The following is a 27,866-nucleotide window of genomic DNA, read 5'->3' on the forward strand; positions in this document are numbered from 1 at the left end:
AGAATGGAGGAGCTGTTTCCTGTTCTATTTGTTTCTCCCAGCATCCCTTTCCTTTCGGGAGTAGGAATGGGCGAGATGGCAGAGTGGGGATTTCCTAGAGGAGGCTTGGGACCACTTTAGAAATGGATTTGCCTGTGGTCCTTTTGTGCTGTGAAACCCACCTGTGTCTCTTTCTTCCCACAGATATCGGCCCAGTGACCCTCACAGCAGACCCAGTGGTATTCCAGAGAGAACTGCGGGAGCTCTATGTTCAGGTGGGCTGTCCGCCATCCTTCTTCTTCTTCTTCTTCTTCTTCTTCTTCTTCTTCTTCTTCTTCTTCTTCTTCTTCTTCTTCTTCTTCTTCTTCTTCTTCTTCTTCTTCTTCCATGGCAGAGCCAAGGAGCGTCCTCCTCCTTCCCTGCCTTCCCTGCCTTGCCTCTCCCTCAGCCCACAGGCCACACCTCGGGTTGGTTCTGGAAGTCTGTACCTCTTGGGCTCCACTCCTCATTCTATGGAACAAACTCCTCACAGAGCCCTGGTAGTGGTACTGTTTTATGAATGAGTGAAGGGGAGAGACTGCTCCATTGAGGGAATGTGTGGGGGCCTGAGGGACAGCTCGGTTCAGACCCCTAAGCCAGGTCTGAGCCTAGGTCATGTGTCCTCGGCCACCTGAATGTCTTTACCTCACAACACATCTGTGTCCAGCATATGTCCTTTTCATGACCACTGAGGCCACCAGCTTCTTGAGAGCAGGGACTCCATAGATAGCTGGGTCCTCCACAGCCTGGAGCAGGATCAAGAACACTAGGGGCTCAGGGTGTCCTTCTGGGGTGAAAGTGAGCTAAGAAGGTTGAGTTGTGGGGTTGGCTGCTGCAGCAGACTGGGCTTTAAACAACATGTATTCTCACCCCACAATAGCTCCGGGTGCTGCTGGGCAGGGAGGGGGTTGAGTAGAGTGTGTCTCCCTCCTTGAGGGCCTGATGCCAGGGAAGGTGACAGAGAGGGTTTTTCTCCTTGCCCGGCCCGGCTTCACTCCAGTCTTTATCCCTGAAACCTTCGCTGGCACAGGTCTTCCTGAGCCTGTCCGCAGTTGCTCCCATTCATCTTTCCCTGTCACGTGGTGATAAAATGCTTGTGTGGGGGGTTAAGGGGACAGCTCATTCTGTGAAGTGCCTGCCATACAAACCTGAAAATCTGACCTCAGATCCCCAGCATCTATGTGGAAAGCTGGGTGTGGTTGCCGACCCTTGTAATCTCAGCATGCAGAAGCACAGACAGGATTGCACAGAAACAGCGAGCTCCAGATTCATCCAGAGATGTGTCTGAGAACACAAAGAAGAGGGTTATAAGAGGATGGGCAACACTGAGCTGTGGCCTCCCCACACACTCATACATGTCTATGAACATCCCCACACACTCATGCACACACAAGAATACATATACAAACACCACACATTTACACACTTACTCGTATAAGGCTTGCTCATGCCTTGGCTGCTCTACCCCCATATTTCATACCTTCTACAGGGTGGGACTGTCACTCGTCCATGTGGGAGAAAGAGTAACACTCATCTAAAGTCACAACAGGGCAGGTGCTGGGAGGGACACACAGAGACCACAGCCTGACCCGGTGAGCCACACTGAGGTGGTCTGAGGCGATTCCCGACTCCAACCAATTTTAGACGTTTTTAAATGAGGTGGGTAGCAGCTGCTGACGCACTTCAACCCTCCAGGGAGGCGGTGACTGCCCAGAGATGAGCGTGGGTGCCATCAAGGCTGCCGTGGAGGTTGCCAACCCGGGGTCCTTCATCTATGTCTTCTCTGATGCACGTGCCAAAGACTACCACAAGAAGAACGAGCTCCTGCAGCTCCTGCAGTTGAAGCAGTCACAGGTGAGAGGCCAGTTTTAGGGACGGGATGGGCAGCCATGCAGGAGGCCAGAGGAGGGAGTGTGAGGGCAGAGAGCAGAGCCAGGTTATCCTCCTGCCGCTCCAGAGCCCAGCCCTGCTGGTCTCAGCCGTGCCTCTCTAAAGGCTGCAGCCTGGGCCTGTGGGCTCTTACCTCCTGGTGAGGCTTGCAATTGGTGCAGACCCCACCCCTTCCTCCTTCCATAGCCCATCAGAGTCTGGGCAATGCTTCCCCCAGCCTCATCCTCGGCCCTAGTCCTTGCAGCTCATGTTCCCTTGTCCTTGTGTCGGGGCCCAGGAGATAGGTTGGGGCTTCTGACTCTTGCTTTTGTACCGATGGCTGGGAGAGGGGAGCAGGATCAGTCTGCTCTTAAGGAAAACATCTATCCAGGCTTAGGATGGCATTGCTGCTCTCTTGTCTAGAGTATTCTAGAGTTCTTCAGGGCTCTCCTCACAGTAGCCCCCAGGGGCCACTCCAAGTGTGTCAGTGGCTGTGTGAGCACTGGCCCTGTGTCAGCTCCTGGTCCCCACCCACAGGACTCTGTCATCATTCCCATGTCTCCCATGGTTGGGTTCCTGCCTCCCCTGTACAGTAGGAACCACAGGCTCGTTTGCCCGTCTTCCAGGTGGTTTTTGTGCTGACGGGGGACTGTGGTGACCGCACCCATCCTGGCTACTTGGCCTACGAGGAGATTGCGTCCACCAGCTCTGGACAGGTGTTCCAGCTGGACAAGCAGCAGGTGGCAGAGGTGAGCCATCGCAGACTGTTTCTTCTGAGCCCGCTGCCCCATGGGTGAGGGTGTTGGGTCTTGGCGGTTGTCACTGGGGGGGTTGTCCTGAGTGCCCACCTCCAGGTTCTGCATCATCTCATTGAGTGTCCGAACCCCCAGGCACTGTGGGGGAGCACTGTGAAAGCAGAGCCTGAGACTTGGAGCCGCACCTGGTGTGCTGCCTGTGTCCCACAGCAGAGCCAGAATTGGACAGATTCTGGTGTGACTGTGAGGTTGTTTCAGACTGTCCCAGAATCTGGGGCAAGAGAACCTCAGGTTGGGTCTGGGATCCTGGGGATCTGCTTTAACTCCGTTAGGGTTCGACTTCCAGATTCACTAAGCCCAGAGCACACCAGGTTTCTGTGTTCCTGTCCTGCTCCCTGGCCAAATGACAGCTATCTCCTCTTCAAAGCCCTCTTCCCTCTACTGTGTCCATCCTTCTCAGCAACACAGGCCCTAGCCACCATCTCTGGCTGAACCAAGAGGCCTGACTCAGTGTTGCGAATCCTCCAGTGTTAGCTGAGTTCAAGCCGTGGTTACGGAGTCACGGGGCAGAGCGAGAAGTGTTGCTCAATACTGACTCCCAGCTTTCCTGAGCCTGTATGGAATAACCCCTGCATAACACAGGACCCTGCACCAAATCCGACCTGTATGTCCCTCCTGTTGTCCCCTGCCCAGAACCTCTGCCTGTGTTTCCTCTTGCCCACCCCTCAGAGCCGATCCAGCCTCTCTCCTGCTCTTCTGGCCCCAGGGCTTTTGTTCAAGCTTCCGTTTCTCAGCTCCTCAGCCCCTGATAAGGCACCTTCCCAGGAAACCATCCCCCACTCCCTTCCAAGGTCAAATCTCTTTCCACATCCTTTCCCACTCCCTGTATTGCTCTACATAATTGTCATTTTGCGCTTGGGTTATTATTTAATGCTACTAGATTGAGTGCCCTCAGGGCTGAGCCTTGCAGGGCACTTCAGGCAGACACTCAAGACGGTAACGGATGCCGCTGAGAAGTAACTGGGGACAGAGCGCTTGGGATCCCGTGCCTGCTGCTCTGGGAAAGGAGGTGTCTCAGAGGCAGCCAGTGGCCTCCAGGATGGGTTTTGTGAGCTGTGTATTTATGAACTGAGAGGATTGGTCTCTGGGGCCGTGTTTAGATTAGCGTGCCTTGGCTCCCTGTTGACAGATGGCGTTTATGCCTCTCTGTGACACAACAGGCTTTCATTTCTGGCTTGTCAGCCTCTCCTGGCACCGGGCCCAACGTGAGGGCGGGAGGCATTTTAGAGTGGAGGGACAGCTTCGTCCCTGCTTTTAGGGGAGACACTTCCTTCCTTCCAGAGACAACCCAGACAGAGACAAGGCAAGTTGCTAAGGACAGCTTGCCAGGGCCCCGTCTCCAGGCACCCCAGGCAAGCCCATGAGCTCTTTGCTGTGGTAGTCTCACTTGGTAGGACCCCTGACAGCTGGGTTGGGCTTCACATGATGGCACGGATGCTCCTGGGCATGGAGAGCCTCATGCCTTGGATCTGGATCTTTCTAGATGTTCCCAAACACTTAGAAAGCCTGGGAAAGTGGCTGGGACAGCCAAGGCTCTGGTTGTTTCCCAGGGAAGCCAGTCCAGTGGGGTTGGCTGGGAGAAGTCTTTCAGATTTCTGAGGAGGCATATGAAGCAAACAACATACACTCTACGCAGCAAGATCGATATATTCTGCATACTCCATTGTGGTCATTTATTAAGCACCTGCTGTATGCACTGTCAAGGAGGATGCAGCCAATCTGAACAAGAGGATCTCTGTCCTGGGGCACTTGGAATGTTCTGGTTGTAAACGTGGCCTCCCAGTCTGAAGGAGCCCCCTTTTGGAGTTTATTCCACAGTATATTGGGGGAAGGATCGAAGAACCTCTGCCCCTGACAAGGCAACTTAGAACTCTGATCATCCTGGCACAGTAGGTGACCATAGTGGAGACAAGTGCTGTGACATTGGGTTTGTCCTAGGGTGTTTGGTGTGTGTGACTGTGTATCCAGGTGTGAATTTGTGCATTTGTGTGCATCTGGAGACTGGCGTCAGCACTGGACACCTTCCCTAGTTGCTCTTGCTTGACTTTCGGGATCATGATATTTCACTAAAGCAGAAACTAAGCAGGCAGCTGGGCTTGCGTGTCTGTGCACCTCCCACACTGAGCTGGGTTACAGGCACATGCTCAATGCTCCTGGCTTCTGTGTGGACCCTAGAGTCTGAACACAGGTTCTCAAGCATGTACATCATGCACTAAGAGCTACTGAGCCATTGTCCTGAGCCCAAGGTGGGCATTTCTTAAAATCAAGCTTTGGGTGGGACCATGGCATCCTGTGTGTGGCATCATAGGCTTGCCCAGTCCTCATTCAGCTACAGGTGATGATGATTCAGGAGGGTGACAGGGAGCATGAAGGGACAGAAGAGCTGGATGCACTCCATTGTCTTGCCTGGGAATCACGCTGGGATTTCCAGGAGAGCCCTAAGCTTCCCCCACCCCATGGCTCACTGGTCTCCCCTGACACAGCCTATTCTTAGCCTGTTCTGGAGGTTGAGACACATCTCTTGTTTGGCAGCAGCAACTACACCTGACAAAGGACCCAGATTCTGCAAGTCCCTATGATGAGAGGTGGCTTGCTTTCTGCAACAGTGGGAGGGAGGAAGTAGTTCTGACGGATGGAGCAGGAGGGGCCAGAGATGAGCTCATCCCCAACCCTCTCAGCAGCCTTCAGGGGAATGGAGAGGTTGAGACCTGGGCTGCTGGGGCAAGACAGGGGTTGCAGCAGATCACAGCTCTGTCACCTTCAGGTGACCTTAAGCCCTGTCCTTAGCCCCATGCAGTAGGATTTCCGCTCCCTCCCTTGCACTCGGTAGAGCTAATGGGGTGGTAGCCAGGGTGAACGGAGAGTGCTGGGTATGGTGTTGGGCACAGGTGACCATAGCTGAACTCCCCCAGGCTTCTGGGTGGGGATGGAGGTTTCTCCCTTCCTCTACTCCACTGAAGCCCCCTGAAGAATAGGGGTACACTCTCAAGAGTGTCCTCAGCAAGGTAGAGCTGGGTAGAGAATCTGTTGTCAAGAGGCAGAGCCTTGGGACTGGGTGGGTGCTCCCTCTGTGACTCCAGGCCGAAGCCTCAGTTTCCCCATCTGTAGCTGTGAGCCCCATTCCTCTTCCTAGCCTCCCAGCTTCTTCAGCTGTCCTGGCTGTTGAGTGCCCTGGCAGTGCCTCTGGGATGATTTATCAGCCACGAAGGGCCCAGAAGCAGTCATCTGGCAGAGTGTAACAAGGCCAGATTCTTTCCTTCCTTCTCCATCAGCGCCCAACCTCAGGCCAGCACATGGCTGACTCCCAGGCCCCACCCCATAGACATCTGGAAGCCATCACACTCGCCAAATAAACACTGTGCTTGCTTAATGAAGGCGTTCTGCTCGGAAGGCTCCCCGATTCCGCTCTAGAGCCCTGGGAGCATGGCTAGGTCCAGAAGGCTCTGACCCTCGGTCTGGCCCTACAAGGTGGTCTGGATTTGCTGTGAACACGGGAGTCACACCCCCTCAACCCTAGGCAAGCTGCCTCATGCTGGGGTCATTAGGGTGCTGTCCATGTCCCAGGCCTTTTTGTGGCTTGGTAGCCTGAATTGCTGGGCATCTTCTCTCCACCGGAACATTCTAGAGCAGCTTGCAGTAGCCCTGGAAGAATAGTAGCTGACGCAACTTGTCTGGGCGCTTGCTGCCTGGGACAGCTTTTCTGGGTCGCCATTCTCTGCCCCCTCGGTGTGACCTGAGGATCAGGCATTGGGCACGGAGTTGCTCCTTCAACATCTGGAGGTCTCATCCTGACTCCGCTGATCCCTTGGTGCTGTCTTCCTTCCTCCCCCACTTAGACAAGGAACCCTGTGCTAGTCCAGCAGCCAAGACAGGTTGAGCCTTTTCAAGAGACGTGTTTCCCAGAACACCAGCCAAAGACAGGAGAATGAAGCCGCTCCAAATATGGGAAGAAGGGGAAATGCTGAATTCTTATCCTGTGATAACTGAGGTCTCACGGCACATGCTCGAACTCAGTCTCTGTAAAACACACTCATTCCCCCAAATCTCGGGAAGATCTTCCAGGTCCCTTCCCTTCTGTGAAGGCTACACAGTAGGCAGAACAGAATTTCCAGTTAGGGCTAGAAAGGCCTTTGGGTAGCACACCAGCCACTATTTTCCAGTATCAGATCTGTGGCAGACATTCCTAATCAATCACAGAGCTTTTTCTCCTTCAGGCAGCATTGTAGGAAGACATTTATTGTCAACTGACATTGGCAGACATCACGCCCAGGTGTGTGATAGACTCACTACATCATTGTCATTTGTCAATGGCTTTCAAGCTAGGTGTGGTAGCAAACAGGAGGCAGAGGTAGGCGAATCTCTGGGAGTTCAAGGTCAACCTGATCTACAAAGTAAGTGATTTTTAGGACATGCAGGGATGTTACACAGAGAAAGCCTGTCTCAAAAACCAATAAAGAAATCAATAAACAAAGTTTAAAAATAAAATGACTTTTATTTTTTAAAATTACTATGAATGGCAGGTCATGATGGCACAGGCCTTTAATCCTAGTACTTGAAGATAAAGGGAGTAGATCTCTGTGAGTTTTGGGCCAACCTGGTCTACACAATAAATTCTAGACCAGCTAGGGCTACCCAGACCCTGTCTCAAAAATCAAGCAAATGACCTCCCCTAAATTTCACAGTCACCAGCAATTCAGCACTTGCTTGCATTTCTCTCTTCCTTATCCCTCTGGATTCTGCCGGCTCATGATACTTTATCCATAAATAATTTATAATTAATTATTTTTTATTTTGGCTGCTGTGACTGGAGCCCAGGGTCTCATGTGTGCTGTGAAGTGCCCCTCACTTGAAGCTTTACTGTCAGTCCCCCACAGTATCCCATGGCCTAGATTGTTCTGATAGAGTTAATGAACTTTATTACTGTGATCTCATACCAAATCCTTGCTTGATTTCCCCCCGTTTGACTTAAAAACGTCTTATCTTTTCTTTTGCATGCATGTGTATGCACGTTTGAGGGTACATGTGATGTGCATGTGGCAGAATGAATTGACATCACGTATGTACCTCGCCGCTCTCCACTGTGTTTATTGATGCAGGGTCTCTCTCTGACTGTGCCGGAAATTCCCAGGGCTAGTCTAGCGAACCAGCGTGGTCTAGGGATCCAGTCTCTACCTCCCAAGCACCAGGACGGCAGGTGGGCTGCCACGCCCACGCAGCTTTTTATCTGGGTGCCTGCCATCTGAACACTGGTCCTTACGCTTACATAGTGATTTATCTGCCAGGTCATCTTCCCAGCCCCTCACAATGTTTTCTGAAGAAGCCTTTATGGCTCTGGTTTTAATTATTGCTGCCCTCCCCTCTTGGTTCTTGTGACTATTACGTCCTCTCGAATCTGGAGCCATCCACGCCTTTTTGTGACACCGGTTGAAGAGGCTCTTCTGTCTCATGTTCTAAATTCTAGTCTTTGTCCCATGGTGTCACTGACATCTCCCCTGGCTTCCTGCTTCTGACCTGAGTTTGTCCCAAGGCCTGGGTAGACAGTGGTTGCTGTGTGTGGAGGGGTGACTTGGGGTTGGTGTTGCGACTTCTTCCTGATGGATGCCATCGAGAGACAAACAGCTGGTCTTACTATAGCCGATGACAAATTGTGTCACTGGTTACAATGGTGGCAGGCAGCCGTGTATGGCAAGGCCGTGTCTCCACACCCTGCACTGACTTCAGTGCCTGTGGGGTGACACCCTGGTTCTGTGTGGATATTTAGTCTTCATCAATCTTACACCCTTTGCTTTTAACATCCAAAGAAGATCCTTGCCCGAAACAATTATTTCATTAGTAGTTGTAAGATGATGGTTTCCTAATTGCATCATTCCTTCCACATTTAGCAGAGGGCATTTTTCCAAAAAGGTCCTCAAGAAGGATGCTCTGGCCTCTGAACACCATTCCTGTTGAACGCAGAAGTTACATTCAGTGTTTTTCCTTGAATTGGTGTAGTACAAGGAACTTTTTTTTTCAGTGCTGAAGATCAAACCCAGAGCTTCCTGCACCCTAGGCAAGCGCTCCCCACAGTGACTCCCAGTCACACACTGCAGATTTCTAGCTTAGAGTATTTGATTGACTAAGGGTTCCCACATCCCGGTTAGATGATCGGCAACCTGTGAGGAGCCCAGGGCTCCAGGACCCACACAGCATGGAGATTCCACTCCTAGCTGCCCAGTATGCACCAGCAGCTTCCTTGTGGGGGCTACAGATGAGAGGCAGAAGCTTGTCCTGCAGAAGCCTGTTTGGCTTTTTGGAACCTATTCCAGCTTTGATGCAGGGGGAGGAGCTTGGTCCTGCCTCGATGTGATATGCCATAGTTTGTTGATTCCCATGGGAGGCTGCCCCTTTCTGAACAGAGGAAGAGTGGCAGGGAGAAGGAAGAGAGGAGGGAGGAGAAATCTGAAGTCGGTCTGTAAAATAAATGAAAAATTTTAATAGAAGAAGAAGGAGGAGGAGGAGGAGAAGAGGAAGAAGAAGAAGAAGAAGAAGAAGAAGAAGAAGAAGAAGAAGAAGAAGAAGAAGAAGAAGAAGAAGAAGAAAGAAGAAGAAATCCGTGCCTGCCCCTCTCAGCTCTGAGTCACCTGTGTCAATATACAGGCTTCGTTTAAAGCCATGGATGCCAAGAGGGGAGAAGAGCCAATCAGGCCTAATGTAGGACAGTGGCGGTCCGTGGCCTTGGGCACTGAACAGATTGTTACCTCCAAATCCACAGGGAGTGTGTGGATTCTGCATATAGCAGAAGCTGGTTAGAGCTGTGTCAGGTGACCAGATATGTCAAAGCCTGGGCACACCCCCTAGTTCAACTTCTGTACCTTTCTCAGGTGCTAAAGTGGGTGGAGTCAGCAATCCAGGCCTCCAAAGTACATCTGCTGTCTGCAGACCATGAGGAGGAAGGGGAGCACACGTGGAGAATCCCTTTTGACCCCAGCCTGAAGGAGGTCACCATTTCACTGAGCGGGCCAGGGCCCGAAATCGAAGTCCGGGATCCACTGGGTATGTGCTCCTGGCCTAACCCCCTCTTTGGATCCAAGACTGAGCTGGAAGCCCAGGATGAGATGAAAAGAGGTCACGGGAGGAGGGGGTTGGAGAAATGGCTCAGTCAATAAAGTGTCTGCTCACAAGCAGGAGGACCTGAGTTTGGATACTCAGCACCCAGGTTAAAATTGTGTGTGGCAGCCATAGCAGTAATTTTAGCACCGAGGGGTGGAGACGAGGGGTCCCTGAGCTCCCTGGTCAGCCAAATGGATGAGCTCCATGTGCAGCTAGAGACCCTGTCCCAGAAAAAGAAAATGAGCCAGTGAGATGACTCAGTGGGTGAAGGTGCTGCCAAGCGTGAAGATCTGAATTCCATCTTTGGCTCCCACCTGGTGAGAGGAGGAAATTGACATATGTACATGTATGTGAAAATGCATACATGCATTCACATGCATACACACCCCACAGATATATACCACACATATGCCCGTACCTTACAAAGAGGCCATGGTGGCAAGGGGCTCATACTCCAGGATACAGAAATTAGGGAGGAGTGAGGGGACGCCAAGTGGAGCAGAGAGGTGTCCCTGCAAATGAAGAAGCTGGAAGGCTGGTGGCAACTGACCAATGAGGACTTGCAACAATGACAATCCTCTTGTCATTCCCAAGGACACTTGAGGCTGGTGTTGGTGGGCTGTGGGGTCCTGGAGATGGGGTGGGGAACCTAGGAACCCTGGGAAAAGAGAGAAGACTGAGTGGCACCTGATGCTTCCACAGGAAGGGTCCTGAAGACAGATGAAGGTCTCAATGTACTCCTCAACATTCCGGACTCAGCCAAGGTCGTAGCCTTTAAGCCCGAGCACCCTGGGCTGTGGGCCATCAAGGTAGGGACACACCAATGGGGGCATTTCAGGCAGAGAGCCTGGGATGTGTGGGCAGCGATGTGGATCTATCTATAGGAGTAAGTGCAGGGTCAAAAACCAAGGCACAACCTGATTTTCAATTGTGAGGGCATGGAGTGCTTTGGGGTGACATTCAGAAAGGTCAAGAAAAGAACTTCAGGGAATAGCCAATAGTCACTGGCATGTGACTCAGACTCCTGTCCTGGGTAGGGAGGGTAAACAGAGCAAGGGTGACTTTGGGAGATACAACTAAGAGAGTCAGAGCTGACAGGAGACTGACTGTTGTATCTGGAAGATGCTGGAAGCCAGGCAAGAGACAGGCATGACCCGTTGGAGTAGCGGGAGCGCCTGATGCTTGACTAGACTATGGGTGCAGGGCATTGTGGCGGGGGGTGCAGGGCATTGTGGCAGGGGGTGCAGGGCATTGTGGTGGGGGTGCAAGGCAATGTGGCGGGCATGCAGGGCATTGTGGCGGGGGGTGCAGGGCATTGTGGAGAGGGGTGCAGGGCATTGTGGTGGGGGTGCAGGGCATTGTGGCGGGGGGTGCAGGGCATTGTGGCGGGGGTGCAGGGCATTGTGACGGCGGCTGCAGGTGAAGACCGTGCTGACCACCTGATATTCCAGATCTGCCTGTCTTTGAGACCAGAGCCACAATGCCTCCAGGAAGGTGTGGTGGGAGGGTAGACAAGCAGGAGAACAGGCAGGGCCTGCAAGAGTTAGGAGAGAGCAGAAAGAGAAGCCTCCAGAAAGATAGTGGGTCACCTGGACTTCTGTGTCTTTGGGGAGGAGGTACCTTGCCCATGTGTTTATAAAGGTGAGAGAGCTATAGCTACAGGCGTGGGCTTTGCTAGCTGTGGCCAGTGGCATCTGGGCGAGGCCTGATCCTCTGGTGACATGGGTTGTTGGGGATCTGCTCTAGGTGTACAGCAGTGGCCGCCACTCAGTGAGAATATCAGGGATCAGTAACATCAACTTCCGAGCCGGCTTCTCCATGCAGCCCTCTCTGGACCTCAACCACACCATCGAATGGCCTTTGCAAGGTACCTGCCCTGGGCTCTGAGGAAGGCAATGGCTTTGGGATGTGGTGGGAGGATCAAAGCAGGCTAACTGTGTGAGCCACTGTGACTGTGGAATGGGTCCTGCTGGGCTATTTTCCAGACTACAGGGTGACAAACCAACTCTGAGCCAGCTTCCTTTCCATCAGCCCAGAAGGTGACATTTACCTACCCAGCATCCTTCCAGCCACCAAAGGGGTCCTGAAGATCTCTTTTGTCACTGAGCCACACTTCTCCTGCCCTTTTATTTTCCTGTGTGTATGTGTCCAAGTATGTTTGGGTACATGTGTGTATGTGTGTACATGTGTGTATGAAGGTCATAGAATTTCCTCTGGGGTCATTCCTCAGGCACTGGCTGCCAATTGTTTTTGTTTCATTTTAAAATTTCATGTGTATGGTATTTTGCCTGCATATATGTGCACCATGTGTATGCAATGCCCACAGAACCCAAAAGAAGGCACCAGTTGGTTTCTCTGAAATTGGAGTTACAGGCAGTTATGAGCTGCTATGTGGGTGCTGAGAATTAAACCTAGGTCCTCTGGAAGAGCAGCCAGAGCTCTTAACTTCTGAGTCCCCTCTCCAGTCTCCAACCATCAATTATTTTTTTAAAGATTTATTTATTATGTATACAACATTCTGTCTCCATGTGCCTGCAGGCCAGAAGAAGGTACCAGATCTCATTATAGATGGCTCATTATATATAGCAACCATGTGGTTGCTCAGAATTGAACTCAGGACCTCTGGAAGAGAAGCCAGTGTTCTTAACCTCTAAGCCATCTCTCCAGCCCCCATCAATTATTTTTTGAAACGGGTCTTTCACTGCCTCGAATTCATCAAGTAGGCTAGTTTAGCTGTCCCTCGGGCACTAGGATTATATACAGCACTATCTAGCTCTACCTCCCCAGCACTAGGATTGTGTGCACCACTATGCCCACTGGCCTCTGGGTGTTGAACTCAGGTGCTCATGGTGGTAAGGTGAACATTTTACCTTTTCTCTTATTTTTTCTTCAGTGAAGTCTGTATGGCTATATCCTTCTTCCTCAGACATCTTGTCTGCACCCTGCTAATTCAGAGGGACAGGTGCCAGTGAGCTGCTGGCTTCTCAAAAGTGTCCTGGTGATCATATGGAGGAGACTGGAATGGGGGTGGGGGGATGAAATTGGAGGTCATAGTCCTTCACTGGCATGTGATGAGCCTGGGGCTTCATTTGGTATTTACTTTGTAGAAAGAAAGCAAGGAAAGTGGAGAAACCGAAGCCCTTCCAATAAGCTAGTTGAGAAAGGACACTCTAAGCAAGACCCAGTGCAGTGGCACAGGCTTATAATCCAGCTACCCAAGACCCAAGGTCAGGAGGATTGCAAACTCAAGGCTTGCTGGGTAACTTGGCAAGACCATGACTTAAAATAAAAAGAAAAGAAGCGGGCCAGAGAGATGGCTCAGTGGATAAAGGCCTCACAACCCGAGTCCAGTCCCTGGAAGCTACCCTGTGGAAGGAGAGAACCAACCCCCAGAGGTTGTTCTCTGACCACATGTGCTGTAGTGTGTATGTGTATGTGTGTATGTGTACATGCATGTTTGACTTTCCCCGGAATTCAAATGGAGAGCCTTCTGTACCATATGCAGACTCCATGTTCCTTTAAAAGCCATTTTAACTGTGTAAAAAGGAGGAGGCACATACAGAGTTAAAAAAAATAAGGCTAGGAATATAGCTTAGTGGTGAAACGTTCTATGATGGGAATATTAGGACTTGGGGAGTCTGTGGATAACTGAACATTAGATGCCTGGACTAGAGCAAGCAGCTACCACATGCCATGAGCTGACTACCGGAGACCATCCCTGCACACCAGTGATTGACCTGGAGGGAATTCCACATACTACTGGCTGAATGATGCAGCCCACCCCACCCCACCCCCCATGCTTACAGACTCGGCTTTCCTGGGAACTCACATTTAGATTCTTCCATTCATGTGCAGACTCAGTGTTTTTTTAAAAGCCACTGTAACTAAAAGGAGAAGAGACCTGACCCAAGCTCCCAAATAAACTAAGGAAATGGTGAAAGCTCAGTCCAGGTCTGTGCTTCCCGGTTTAGAAGCAAGGGATACAGCTAATGCAGGCAGGGTGAAGAGGCAGCGGTTGTTTCAGGACCACGGACAGCGTCACAGGGCCCCGTCCTTCCTTATCCCACCTACAGCCTTAGCTGGCTCAGGGAGGATGCAGAGTGGGTGAAGGAGGGCCAAGAAAGCTGGGTCGGGCTCACGGTCCCAGAGCCCAGTGCTCATTCCCTCTCTCTCTTTGCAGGTGTACCCATCTCCCTGGTGATCAACTCTACGGGCCTGCAAGCACCTGGTCACCTTGAATCTGTGGAACTCTCACACAGCTCAGGGAAGTCTCTCCTCACTTTGCCCACACAGTTTCTCTCCAATGGCTCCAACCACCAGCTGTGGGTTGGGCCACCCTTCCATGTACCAAAGGAGCGCTTTTATCTCAAGGTGAAGGGCCAAGACCACGAGGGAAATCCCCTCCTCCGTGTCTCTGGAGTTTCCTACAGTGGAGTGGCCCCAGGTGAGTGCTGTGTCTTCCCGGAAGCCTTTCCTGGCTAGATTAGTTTGGCAAAGCTTCTGTGGCCAGCTATTCCCTGTTAGGTGTCATGACGAATCCCGACGTGATCCAGACGTCACCTTCAGCTTGAAGATTTAGAACAAAGCCATCCATACACCTACTCACTCTCGTTCCTTCCCATCTGCACACCCTCCTGCCCATCTGCCCACCCATGCACACACCTACCCATCCATCCACCTGCTTAGCAATCTACCTATCTATGGGTATGTTCATCAGCAGCTCACTCATTCATGCAGTCACATCTGTTATCCATCCATCCATCTACCCATCCATTTATCTATCCACATGTATTTATCCCAGCTTCCATCTGCCCACCTTGCTACGTCCAACCAACAGAGCATCTATCCATAGGTTTATCCACCCATCATTCAACTCCTTATCTATCCATCATTTTATCCACCCACCCACCGTTTTACCCTTTCATCCTCACACCCATCTAGCCATCCGTCCATCATTCATTTATTTGTTCTGAGGCCCCCAAAGCTAAGTGCAAGCCATGGTGCAGGAAGTGTGGGCCCAGCACTGCCAAGACTGGCCCATTGCCCACTGGTAGCAGTCTTGATGTGTATGGGATGTCCCACTTAAAAGTGGACAGAGGGACTGCCCTTCACTGAGCACTCCCACAGGGAAGTTCTAAGGAGTTGTAGGAGATAGAGTTGTCCCAAGAACTCCAGCATTCAGTATGCACAGAGCTATACAGGGGTGCCTGCGACTACACTCAGCAGCTGCTGATGCCACTATGCTGCTATACTGGCTGCCATATGTGTGGCTTTTTCTGGTCCCTGTGCCCCAAAGGTAGAGAGCTCCTAGGGCAGGAGAAAGTCTTGGATTTCCCAGCTTCACCTCTTTTCCTGGCAGGGTTACCTGGTTTCCTGGGCCACCTGACCTCATTGCCAGACCCTGTTGCCCTCCTTGGGTCCACTGTCTCCCTTTCCTGGAAGTGACATGCATTCCACACTTCTTTGTGGAACAGTCCCCCATCCCTTTCCAATAAGGGTGCAGGGAGGACAGGAAGGAAGGCAGGAAGGAGGGCAGGAGGGAGGGCACGAGGGCAGGAGGGAGGGCAGGAGGGCAGGCCAGCTCTTGAGGCTGTGATGTCCACCAAGGGCAATTCTTGAAGACCTCTGGCTGAGACCCCTCCTCTTCTTTCCTGACTCTGGCCTCAGGGCATCTTGACCTCTGCCCCATGATGCTATTCCCGAGCATCTGTGATTTGCCTTCACAGCCTGAGGGGAAGCTTTCTGTAGAGATTTCATCACGGGAGACCTTTCTCCTCCGTCTTCTTAGATGGAACCAGGGACCTGAGATGCAGCTGTGGGCCTTGTCTCTATTGCCACTCCAATGGAAACAGGCAGGGTTGGACCAGGATAGTTTTTGCCTCCCTACTTTTCAGAGCAGAGGAAGCTAGGATTTGTCTCAGAGCAAGTTGGCTCTGGTTTGAAGGTGTGTGGTAGGTCTCAGGTGCCTGGGCCCTTTCTGCTCAAAAGAGGGGTAACCAAGCTGTCTGGAAGAGGCTTCCAGATTGCGGGGGTGAGTAGCGGCTGCACACACAGCTGAGGACGTGGCTGGAAGCCTGACACCCCTCTCCCTGGGGATGTGGCAGACAGCCCAGGGCATGATGTCACCCGCCATGCTCCCCGCCCCCAGCCTGGCCTCTGAGGCCGTCTGGTGCATTGTCTCAGCCCTGGAGCATCTTACTGGGCTCCTGTCCCCTCTGGCTGGGGTGCAAAGAAGGCAGCCGCATGGGCTGAAACCTTGCCAGCACTGTGGGCTGCAGCTGACCCTGCTGGGGACTTTCTCAGAGGCCTCCTAAAAACAACACAGGGGGAGAGATTGTTGATCCCCAGATGAGGGTCAGGTAAGGAGGCCAGTAGTGTCCAACAGAGGCCCCTAAGGGCTCATCACAAGCTGTGAGAGTTTCCTTGAAGCTTTTTGCTTTATCTCAAAAATGCCGCGAATGTCACATCTCCAGCCATCTTCCCACTGGGCTTGTTTTTCACTGGACAAATGCGGGTGAACTGGAGCCTCTAAAGAAGAGCCCATTGCATAGCCCCACCCACACAGTGGATAGCTTCTGACCTCTGAGCTGGTCCCAGGCAGGTCTCTCTGCTAACTGGCTTCCTCAGAAGCCATGGTGAAGTTGTCCCCACTGACAGTTAATGCCAGTTCCTCATAACAATACCATCATCACCCCCATTTTTATGGCATCTTATTGATGATACCACGAAGAGTCCATCTTGAAACTAATTTGGTTTACAATCTCTTAACCTTTGCTCAAAACTTTTTTTTTTAAATATTTATTTATTATGTGTACAATATTCTGTCTGTGTGTATTTCTGCAGGCCAGAAGAGGGCACCAGACCCCATTACAGATGGTTATGAGCCACCATGTGGTTGCTGGGAGTTGAACTCAGGACCTTTGGAAGAGCAGGCAGTGCTCTTAACCTCTGAGCCATCCCTCCAGCCCCCTTGTTCAAAATTTTAAAGCCATTTTCTTAGCGTGTGTTTATTAGTACTATGTACTAATGGGTTTGGTGATATCATTACATACACCCGTGATGTAATTTGGTCACGCCAGCATCCCCATCCCTCTCCTTCTCCCCACTTCCACCGGCCCCTCCAGACTACTTCCTATTTGACTTCAGGTCTTTTTTTGAACAACCTGATGAGTTTTCCTGGGGTTGCTTATGGGAATATGAGTGAGGGTTTGTTTATATGGACATGGGCATTTTACCAATGTCTACACACTGAAGAAAACGGTTCCTTCTCATCCGCTGACCATTAGCTGTGTGTAAGTCCTCACAGAGGGGAGGGGTCCCAGGAGCCTGCTCCACTGCAGGACAGGATGCTGACAGGCCCAGTCTAGTGCAGATCTGGTGTGCGTGAGTGCAATGGTCGTGTCGTGCCTGGAGCCAGCACTGCACGTCCTCTTCCCCACCTCCCCGGCTCTTCTTCTCTCTGATGGTCCCTGAACTTTGGAGGGAATCACTCCCATTTTAGAGAGGTGGAAACTGAGGTTCAGAGAGGTAAGTGACCTGCCTTGCGTGACACTGAATGGAACCGCTCACTGGCTCTGGACTGACCTCGACCCCTTGTTTGTTCCTAAGGGCCCCTGTGTGGCTAAGGTACAGGGGACAGGCTCCATGATGGCACGGCAGGGCTCTGAACCTTGTGCTTGCCTACAGGCGTGCCGCTGGTCAGCATGGCCCCCAGGATCCACGGTTACCTACAGCAGCCCCTGCTGGTGTCCTGTTCTGTATATAGCACCCTCCCCTTCCGACTGCAGCTGCAGAGAGACGGAGTGAGGCTGGGCGAGGAGCGGCACTTTCAGTGAGTGACTGATGGCCCCGGGACTCCTGTGCCCTGGACAGATCTCAAAGAGTGGGCAACAGGAGAGAGACCTGGACTCAGTTTGATTGTTGTCCTGGTCAGCCTTGTTGGGGATGGGGAGAGTAGGTCCTATCCATGAGTGGGCCCAGAAATTGGCGTCAGGAGTGGAGGGACCCCATAGACTCTTTCCTTAGAGTGAGAGTCCAGAGCTGAGAGAGGCCAAGGCATGAGTTCAGCTCACACAGCCTGCTGTGGAATTTTCCTAAATCTTCTTACTGAGCCTCAGTGAGGATTTGGGCTTCCCTCTGAGAAAGATTTGGGGGTCTGAGCTCACCCCACTTAGGCTGGGAGGCCCTGGCTGGGGTCTGAGTGACCACACTGCCTGCTGCTTTTGCAGGGGATCAGGGAACAGCAGCTGGGAGATCCCGCGGGCATCCAAAGCTGAGGAAGGCATGTACCAGTGCATAGCGGTCAGCAGAGCCGGGACAGGACAAGCCAACGCTCAGATTGTCATCACAGGTCCACCCTTTCTCTGTGTGTTCTTTCCGGTCACTCTCCATCTCTGGGGCAGAGTACTAACCTGCTGGCACCTGGAGACAGTCTCTCTCTCAAAGCATGCTAATCCATGTTACCACCTACACATTTACTCCACCTGGGCCTTGTAGGGGTCGGTTGCCCTGCTTGATGTCAGTCACCTGCCTGGTGTTCTTTCAGGGTGACTTACTTCCTGCCATGATGTCACCACTGAGCTCAAGAACTCTGGGGATGCCATAGACAGTCCCAGAATGGGATTGGATTTCCTCGTTAGAGAACCAAATTATCCTATAGCGAAGAAAGGAAATGCAATTTAATGGCCCCTGGCAGAAAGATGGGAAAACATAAACCAGGACACTGAAGCCATCTGCAGTCCCCCCAGTCTAGCATTTGATGAGTTCCTCTTTGTGTGTGGTATATGTGTGTATGTTCAGGGGCACCGTCCCGTGTGCACGTGTGCAGGGGTCGGAGGTCCTCCCTCTGTTGAGCCCTGCCGTCTCTCATGGGACATAGGAAAGACTGCACATTTCAGTGATGCTGGTGGGCTACAGTAAGCCCCAGGGATCTCCCCGTCTCCTCTCGTGCTGGGGTTACAGACGTGTGCTTCCACGCATGGATTTTATGGTGATCTAAACCTGGGTCCTAATGCTTGGACAGCAAACACTTTTTCTAGGGAGCCATCTCCCCAGCTCCTCTGAGGGACGTCTTCTCAGACATTCTGGGGGGAGTGAGACTATGGGAGATTTCAACAACCTGGTTCCGCAACCTGACAGCGAGTCAGTCTGAGCCTCTGAGGGGAGAGTCAGATTTTATAAATGACAAGCAGGGAAGAGGATGGGGTCAAGGAACTGGTCTGCCGTGTACAGATATCTGGCCACACTAACCTTTTTTATTCCTGCCAAGCTACATTAAACTAAGTTATAACCACCTTGACATTTCAATACATATCGCTAAAAACATGGCATCACCCTGCTAAGCTGAGTTCCCCTGGCCAGAGATGGATATAATAGTAGCTGAGGTAGGAGGGTTGCTACATGTTTCAGGTCAACCTGGGCTACATGAGTTCCAGATCCATCAGGGCTACAGAGGAAGACATAGTCTCAGAACATACACACATACACACACACATACATACATACACAAACATACACACACATATACACACATACAGACATACACACACATACACACACATACAGACATACACACACATACACACACATACATACACATACACACACACACAATGTATGAATATTTCAGTACTGCTTAATTTTATCTATAGTTCAGTTTCCCTGTTTGTCCCCAAATGTCATTTCTAAGCATTTTCAATAACATTGTGTATTTTTTTCTTTTTGTAATTGAGACAGAGTCTCACCAGGTAGCCCTGGCTATGGCCGTGTGAAACAGACTGGTCTTAAATTCACAGCAATCCTGCCCCTCAAGCGTGGGGGTCACAAGCCCCCACGTGCACATTGGGACACTTTCATCTCTTGAGCATGTGGCCTGTTGGTCCTGCTCTACTAGTGGGTGGTCTCTGATCTTATCTCTTTGGTGGTGTGTGTTCCCGAGAACAGACTTAGCGGCATTTCTTTTTGGCGTTGTCTGTCTCGGGCTGCTCGTAGGCCATGCTGCTGAAGGACAGAGATGTTCCCACAGTTTCCCCCTCTCCTGGCCGGTTTCTTCCTGGCGGAGATGTTTGGCTGTGAAGATCTGAGAAGGGCTGATGGATGCTCATTGGCTGTGGCTCGTGAGCACGTCCATGCTGTGGAGAGCTCCAGGGTTTGATAGCACCCTAGGGAGAGTGTGACGGGGAACACGCAATCTCCCTGGGGGCCAGAATCCCTGAATGGAGAGCAGATGCAGGCTGCTCTGCTGGCTGACGTGTCCTGAGTCACAGGGGACAGCTGTTCCCTACCCCAGCCCCTCAATCCCTCCTATCCCACTGTTCTTGCAGACCCTCCACCACAGCTGGTCCCTGGACCTAATGTGACTGTGTCCCCAGGGGAGACCGCCATCCTGTCCTGCCAAGTCCTAGGTGATAATCCTTACAACCTGACATGGGTCCGGGACTGGCGAGCCTTGCCAGTCACAGCAGGCAGAGTCACCCAGCTGCATGACCTGTCTTTGGAAATCAGTAACGTCGTCCCCAGTGATGGTGGGCAGTACCAGTGTGTGGCCAGCAATGCCAATGGGGTCACAAGGGCATCCACCTGGCTCCTGGTGCGAGGTGAGACCCCCTCCCACTCTTGCTGGTCCCCTAGCATAGCGTTCTACCTCATGTTCACTGGGGACACCATAAGCTCCTCCCTCTGCTTCGCCTCAGAACATTGGAGATTCTGTCTCCATCTAGCTAAGTTATGTTCACTATTGGAGGTTAATCATACTAGGGCTGGGGCAGGGTGAGGGCTCAGAGGTCAGATGTGCCTGGGCATAGCTGGGGGATACTGCCTGGATGATGGTAGAGGAGGCAGAGGAAAGGGCATCTGTATAGAAGTTTCCGGATGGGGTTTGGTTTCAATCTCCTCAAGTCCTCCTCCCTGGAGTGCCAGTTCACCAAAGGTAAAGACCCAGCAACTCAGCAAGTGTTCTTTATTGAGCCAGCAACTCCTATTGGTACTGGGAGTGTGTTAAGAGGACCTGTCTGGGCTCTACAAGACAGAGATTGATTAGTTATGTCTTCCTTGGCATGGAAGTGGGTGCATTTGCTTTTTTAGAGGATTTGGGTTGAGCCTCACTGGGTTTGTGGACTGAGAGTGAGTGCCCAATGAAAAGAACCTAGTTTTGGAGTCAGTTTTAGGGCAGGCCATGGGGTTCACCTCATGGTCACAGAGATATACTGTCCCCAGCTCTGGCACTTGCTGGATGCCCAAGAACTCCAGGGGTGCCAGCTCAAAGCAACTATCCAGGGCAAGAGTTTCCAACTGGGAGGCCCTAATGGGTACCGGGTTAGTGCCAAGTCTCCCCACCACCAGGGGTGCCACCTGGGAACTCTGACTCTGGAACCTGTGTTTCCTCTCCACTGCCACCCCTACTGTGGCTGAGGGTCAATCAGAGCCAGCGTGGGGAGCCCAGGCTTGTCAGAGGACTCTTCTCATCTACAGAGGCCCCTCAAGTCAGCATCAATGCCAGGTCCCAGCATGTCTCCCAGGGTATGGAGATGAGGGTCAGCTGCTCAGCATCAGGGTATCCCACACCCCATATCTCCTGGAGCCGTGAGGGCCTTGCCCTGCCAGAGGACAGCAGGTGAGTGGGTGGGAGGAGAACTCAGAGCCTGGCAGTAGCTGGACAGGGTGCTGGGAGGGCATCTCAGCCTGGGTTTTCTCAAAAAGGGGCGTGGCATCTGCCTGACATCTTTCAAGGGCCTATTGAGTTTAGTGTGGCCTGGGTAGTTAGGTGTTCAGACCTTGAGGAAGAGCCCTGTGGGCTAAAAATGACTGACCCAGAGAAACCTGGAATGGTCTGAGTGTCATTGACTAGTGACATTAGTTTGATATTAATGATGACTTTGGAGCCAGCATATGTCACATGTTTTTCTGGCACAACTCCAGAATCCATGTGGATGCCCAAGGAACGCTCATCATTCAGGGAGTAGCCCCAGAGGATGCTGGGAACTACAGCTGCCAGGCTGCTAATGAAGTCGGCACAGATGAGGAGACAATCACCCTCTACTACACAGGTACTTACTTGGGCCGTCCTGTCTCAGGACACACTGCTTCCTCCCTGCCCAAGGATCCCCAGTGTCTGTGATACACCAGGCTCCATGGGTATAGTTGTGAGTCCACGGCTCCTTACATGGGACTTAAAGTCTGGTGGGGAGACACAAAACACCATGCAAGGGATTGGTAGTCAGGTAGTTGGGCCAGGGAAACAAACATGGGTCCCCGGAGTGTGGGGGGCAAGTGAAGGGGGGGAAGCTAGGGAAGGTCTGGCCTCAGAGCAGCCAGCCCCATGTTCCCTCCTCTGGCCCGCACAGACCCACCCTCTGTTTCTGCGGTCAACGCCGTGGTTCTCACAGCTGTCGGGGAAGAGGCTGTGTTACAGTGTGTGGCGTCTGGGGTCCCCCCACCCCGAATCATCTGGTATCGAGGTATGTTTGATGGGGAGAAGCCCAGGGAATGTCCACCAGAGCCCTGGATTTACAGTTTCCAGAAAGGTCACTGGTAGGCAGGGACTTCAAAGGAGGAAGTTGTGGTGGTGATGGGGGGGGGGGGCGGGAAGGTTTGTTTCAGGAGAGCCAGCTGGTTCCAGCACTCCCTACTCTGTACACCTCATAGCCCATCAGTACCCAGTCACACTGAGTTATCAAATGTCTTTCTTCTAAGCCTCAGTCTCTTTATCTGGATATGGGTTGTGTGAGGATTGACATATGCACACAAGTGTGCACATGTGTTTAGAGCAAGCCTGGGCTAATACCTAGCTAAGCTTAATTAATGGATGGGACTTCCCACGCCTGGCAGGGAAGTGCTGTGAGGTGTACTTTTCACTTAACCGAAGAAGAGTGTCAAGATGTGGGGACAGGAGAGACGTGGGCCATAGACAACCAGTAGAAATGCCAGGAAGGCAGGCATGAAAGAGGTGTCTTCACACAGGCACCTTCCACCTTTTCCTGTGCCCTAAAAGGAGATCCCAGCCTCAGTGGGACCTGGGTTGAGAAGTAGGAGGCAGTAAGGAGGCCTGGATGTGGAGACCTTGTGGGAAGAGCTTGCCATGTCAGAGTCTGCGTGAATCCCAGCCCTGGCCAACAAGGGAGTTTAAGAAAGACTCAGCCCCAGCCCGCCTAAGGACCTGCGCAGGAGCTGTGACTCTGGGGAAAGCCACCTCCAAGCACCCAGTCATGGCCTGTGCTGACATAGGAGCCTTGGGTCAGGAAACCTGAGACCCAGCAACCCAGGGCCCTAGCCAATGCCTTTCCATCTTTGGTTTAGGGGGTCTGGAAGTGATTTTGGCTCCTGAAGGCTCCAAGTCCGGGACACTGCGGATCCCTGCGGCGCAGGAGAGAGATGCTGGCCTCTACACCTGCAGAGCTGTCAATGAGCTGGGTGATACCTCTGCTGAAATGCAGCTGGTGGTCGGACGTGAGTGTGCACTTGGCCCTCTCCACCCCTAGCTCCCCCTCCCTCACCTGCCTCTAGCCAGGAAGCTGCTATCTGGAGCCCAGACTGCCACTTTGGAGAGCCAGAGGGAGCTGGGGCAGGTGTGAGTTCTTGCTGGGTCGCAAAGCTTTGTAGCTGTGGCTAAGTTGTGACAGTTTTACTTTTAGAAAAGGTCTCTGATATCCCAGGCTGGTGTGGCACTCCTCAAAGCAAGCCAACTGAGGGTTGTAAGTAGGAGACCATCATAGCTACTACCTGTTATGGGTCACCACCATGGCTGGCCTTCAGTAGCATGAAACAGACAAAGAGCCTTCTTAGTCCGAGAATAACAATTTGCGGTATTTGGCCGTCCTAGCATGCTCCAGGTTCACACTCATATAACCTTCGCAACCCTTGGAGGTGTGAGGTTATCAATGTCTCCTTTATACCTGGGGAAATGAGACACAATGAAGGCACATTGCTTTCCCAAGGCCTTGCAGCCAGGCACGACAGAGTTGAGCGCTGAACGTGGTTCTGAGCGCTTGACCCTGGTGCTCAGGGTCAGTATTGGTCAGTGTCCAGCAGGGTGAGTGTGAGCATCCTTCCTCTCTAGGAGCTCCAAGCTCCTCTTTGGCGAAGTGCTTCTGAGATACGCATGCATGAGATGAGGGAGGTTCACAACATGAAACGCTGTCATTGCCTTGGCTGGAAGGTTCTAGAAGACTATCTGTGGCACTGCCGTGGGCATTAGCCTTGGCTCCATTTCTGATTGCTTTCAGCAGACCCTTATTCTTTGGGGTCTAGGCTGAGGTCCTCTATTCCTTTGACAATATGCTGTGAACCTTGGAACCATCTCTCCCGTTCTGAGGGAGGAGGCAATGTGGACATGGACCGGGGTCGGGGCAGGGCAGCTGTGGGTCTTGGACATGCCAGCCTGGCAGTGAGAGTGGGAAACCACATTTCCTGCCCATCCAGGCAGCAGCTGTGGTGCAGTGGCCCTGGCCAAGCTGGCAGACTCTGGGAGCAGGTGGACGCTATGCCTGCTTCCTACTGTGACTCAGGGAATGGGTTTCTTGTAGCATGTAGGACATGGGAAGGAAGGCGGCCTGACCGTTTTTTCCAGCTGGAAACTGCAGTGGTACAGTAAACTGTAGCCCCCCAACACTTCCTTACTAGAGGAATCTGGGTGGTAGGCCACTGCTCCGCCACTGAGTCACCTCCCTGAAAGACATGGCACTTGTCAGTTAAGAGTCCTGAACCACTTGTTTGGCTAAGTGGCTTGCCCCTGAGAGTCCCACTTTGGCCTCTCTATGGCGGGATGATTGTAATAGGATCTTGCTATGGGGTGCCTTATCAGACTAAATGGAGACTACGCCCTTGACTCATGCTCCCATGGCCAGCTAAATCAATGTGCTTGTGTGGCTGTCGCCTATGCCCAGACCTGGTAGGCTGACGTGGGCTCTAGAAGGCGGATGGCTCCCCAGAGGGCTAGTGTGTCCCTTTGTGCCAGAGTCCCATTCCCAAGTTTTGTGTCCTGAACTGTGCTGTTCACAGCACTTGCTGTTCATTATTTGAGACTGGATCTCATGTGGTCCAGGCTGACCTCAAACTCACAATGCTGCTGAGGATGACCTTGAGTTTCTCTTATCGCTGGCCAGGGCCAGGGTGGGATATCTTCAGGGAATCAAAATATAAGCTCTCACAGATTTTCAGAAATATCACAGAAACTTCATTAATGGCAAAGCAATAGAAGTAACCAGAAAATCCTGCAAGAAAGTTAGAGGGGGGGGTGCTCAGGGGGCCCCCATGAATGTTTGAGGCTTCCTTTCATGGGGTTCAAGAGAAGGAGCTTGGCTACTAAGCGGGAGAGTGTAGTTCTGTTTTGATTGACAGATTAGGTCATATAATTATTTTTCTACTGCGTGTGTCTCTTCCCACAATGCATCTGATTTTAATCATATGCATGTCCAATTATGCATAGGCAGGCCTGGGGTGAGCTAGGAATAGTGCAGAGAAATCAAAGAGCTGAGGAGGGAGTGGGTGGAAAGAGGGGCTCCTGACCTGAGGCCTGCTCGGAGGAGGTTGAGATTGGTCCCCACAATGGTCAGCGCTGCAGAGCAGGTTTCAGCGGACCTAGACCAGGGGCTGCACAGGGGAGGGGAAAGCTCCATCTCTGGAAACCAGGGCTCTCAGCTAGGTTCTGCACTTGGGTGGCCACAAAGCCAGTGAGGAAGGACCCTGTCTGAAGCTGGCTCACAGTCTCGAGTCTTGTCGTAATCTTCCAAGTTACGAAAGTGTTTCCCTTTAATGTCCCTAATCCCGAAGCATGGAAGGAAATTTGATGTTTTCTGAACTGGCAGCTGTCTGGAGAGATGGGAGAAGAAAGAGGAGGCCGCTTTCCCTCGACTCTAGATTCGCTCTGTTATTGGAAACCCAGACCTCCCGGGCAGGTGGCTTTGGGACATGGGAGAGACCAGGGCTGCTGGGCTGACTGGGTGGGGCCGATCTGGGTCCTCCTGGAGGACAGGAGCTGGAGTTTCCATTGAGTGGAAGGGGGCTAGCTCGATTCTTCCTCCCCTTCCAGTGAAGGCAGCAATGTACTTACAGAAAAAGCCTGTAAAAAGGCTTCCTGGGAGAATAGAGTCTGGGGTGCCTGGAGTAAGGATTAGGGAGCTCCCCACACTTTGTGCTCTGTTCGGGTTTCTGTGGCTTGTATGATAGGCAATCCTTGTGTGGGCCTGTGGGCCTTATTAACACACATTTGCCAGCCAGCGTCCTACTATGGGCCATCAAATACAAGGTCATATATAAGAGCAATGTTTTAATTTGTGATGTTTTACGCGCCCACTCCCAACAGTTCCTGGTACAGGGCAATGTGGAGATCAAGGGAGATCTGAGGTTGAGCTTTGGGGTGGCTTGAAACAGGCAGGGCCATGGACGTGGTGGGTTTGGACTTCAGGTTCAGCATATCACAGGCAAACACAGGCCTGCTCTGCCCGCTGAGGGTTCAGGAGGAGGTGAGGCAGACACAGGAGTCTGGGAGGAAGTCATGTCCCCAGCCCCTCTTGAGCCTGGCCACATTGCTGTCATCTTCAGGATCCTGTGGCCATAAAGCTCCTCGCAGGTGGTGGGTTCCTTAGGAAGCACTGCAGCTGGGAATGCAATGTTTTTGCTGCATGGCTGTCATAGAGCAGCCCCCACCCACCCGCAAGGCTCCCATGGGAGAGTGTGAGATGCAGCAAGGGCCACCACCTTTCCAAAACTGGCTCTCTAGAGCTGGGCCTGGCTAACCTCAGGTTGGCTGTGGAGCTGTGCACAGGAGGGTCTTTAAGTTCATGGGGTGAGCCTGGAAGGGGTTCCTAGAGATGAAACAGAGTAGTGGACAATTCCCTGGGTCCCAGCTCACTGGGGCTCCTCACAGACTAAACTCTACCCACAGATGCACCCAGACTGACGGATCCTCCCCAGGATGTCACTGTGGAGCTGGGCAAGAGTGTCTTCCTCACCTGCCGGGCCACAGGCCGCCCACCCCCCATCGTCACCTGGCGGCGTGGAGATGGCCAGGCCCTGGAGCCTGGGAGGGGAAGCAGAACTGGGCAACGGGATTCAGGAGTCTTGGTCTTTCAAAGTAAGGGAAGGGTGCTGGGGTGGGCTGGGCTGAGCGAAAGGGGTGAGGAGGACGGGGCTGTACTGGCTGAGTGGCAGGGGTGAGGAGGGTTGGGGTGGACTGAGCTGGATGGCAGGGGTAAGGAGGGCTGGGCTGGGCAGCAGAGATAAGGAAGGCTGGGGTAGGCTGGGCTGGGTGACAGGAGTAAGGAGGGCTGGGGTGGGTTGGACTGGGTGGCAGGGGTGAAGAGGGCTGGGGTGGGCTGGACTGGGTGGCAGGGGTGAAGAGGGCTGGGGTGGGTTGGACTGGGTGGCAGGGGTGAGGAGGGCTGGGCTGAGATGGGCGGCAGGGGTAAATAGGGCTGGGATGGGCTGGGCGGCAGGGGTGAGGAGGGCAGGACCCTGATCCCAGCACAGCTGTATCGTTCTCTTCTATGGCTGTGATATAACATCATGATCAAGGTAAGTTACAGAAGAAAGGGTTTCTCATGGGACTTGCAGTTCCAGAGGATTAAGAGTCTATCACCATCATGGCGGAGAGCTCAGGAGCAGACAGGCAGGCATGGTGCCAGAATAGCAACTGAGTTCATGTCTTGATCCACAAAGAGGAAATAGAAAGAGGCGTACTGGGAATGGTGCATGTCTTTGGAAACCTCAAAGCCAGCTCCCAGCGACAGCCCTCCAACAAGGCCACACCCTCTAGTCCTTCCTAAATAGTTCCACCAACCGGGGCTCAAGCATTCAAACACATGGGCCTATGAGGGCCATGGGCAGGTTGATGCTGGCTCCTATGGGTTGGCGGCTCTGGGTGAGTCATTCCATTGTGAGCTGGGCACCATTCTCAATAGCGGCCAGCTGTCCATCACTGTCATGTGAGTAGCGCAGTGAGCAGCTAGCTCAGCCACATATCCATCACTGTTCCCATTTCACAGATGAGTGAGTTGGGGTCCAGCATCCTCCTTCTCCTCTCCGCTGGTGCCCGTGCCCTCCCTTGCATGTATTCAGGGCCTGGCTGTGTACCTGCAGTGG

The 27,866-nt window shown here is 52.5% G+C and overlaps 1 protein-coding gene across 1 annotated transcript in view; it reads left to right on the forward strand.

Moving 5' to 3' along the window:
* The window catches only part of Hmcn2 (hemicentin 2), a 150,254-nt gene that overhangs the window by 16,781 nt on the left and 105,607 nt on the right, over positions 1 to 27,866 (forward strand). The window contains exons 2-16 of the mRNA XM_038337454.1: positions 184 to 254; positions 1,714 to 1,872; positions 2,514 to 2,636; positions 9,563 to 9,734; positions 10,494 to 10,600; positions 11,538 to 11,658; positions 13,972 to 14,235; positions 17,478 to 17,622; positions 18,020 to 18,141; positions 20,114 to 20,386; positions 21,261 to 21,402; positions 21,708 to 21,835; positions 22,133 to 22,246; positions 23,085 to 23,234; positions 26,671 to 26,859. Of these exons, the coding sequence (XP_038193382.1) occupies positions 184 to 254; positions 1,714 to 1,872; positions 2,514 to 2,636; positions 9,563 to 9,734; positions 10,494 to 10,600; positions 11,538 to 11,658; positions 13,972 to 14,235; positions 17,478 to 17,622; positions 18,020 to 18,141; positions 20,114 to 20,386; positions 21,261 to 21,402; positions 21,708 to 21,835; positions 22,133 to 22,246; positions 23,085 to 23,234; positions 26,671 to 26,859 (2,280 nt within the window). The remainder of the gene's footprint in view (positions 1 to 183; positions 255 to 1,713; positions 1,873 to 2,513; positions 2,637 to 9,562; positions 9,735 to 10,493; positions 10,601 to 11,537; positions 11,659 to 13,971; positions 14,236 to 17,477; positions 17,623 to 18,019; positions 18,142 to 20,113; positions 20,387 to 21,260; positions 21,403 to 21,707; positions 21,836 to 22,132; positions 22,247 to 23,084; positions 23,235 to 26,670; positions 26,860 to 27,866) is intronic.

This window comes from Arvicola amphibius, chromosome 7 (assembly GCF_903992535.2).
Source record: "Arvicola amphibius chromosome 7, mArvAmp1.2, whole genome shotgun sequence".
Classification (NCBI taxonomy): Eukaryota; Metazoa; Chordata; class Mammalia; order Rodentia; family Cricetidae; genus Arvicola; species Arvicola amphibius.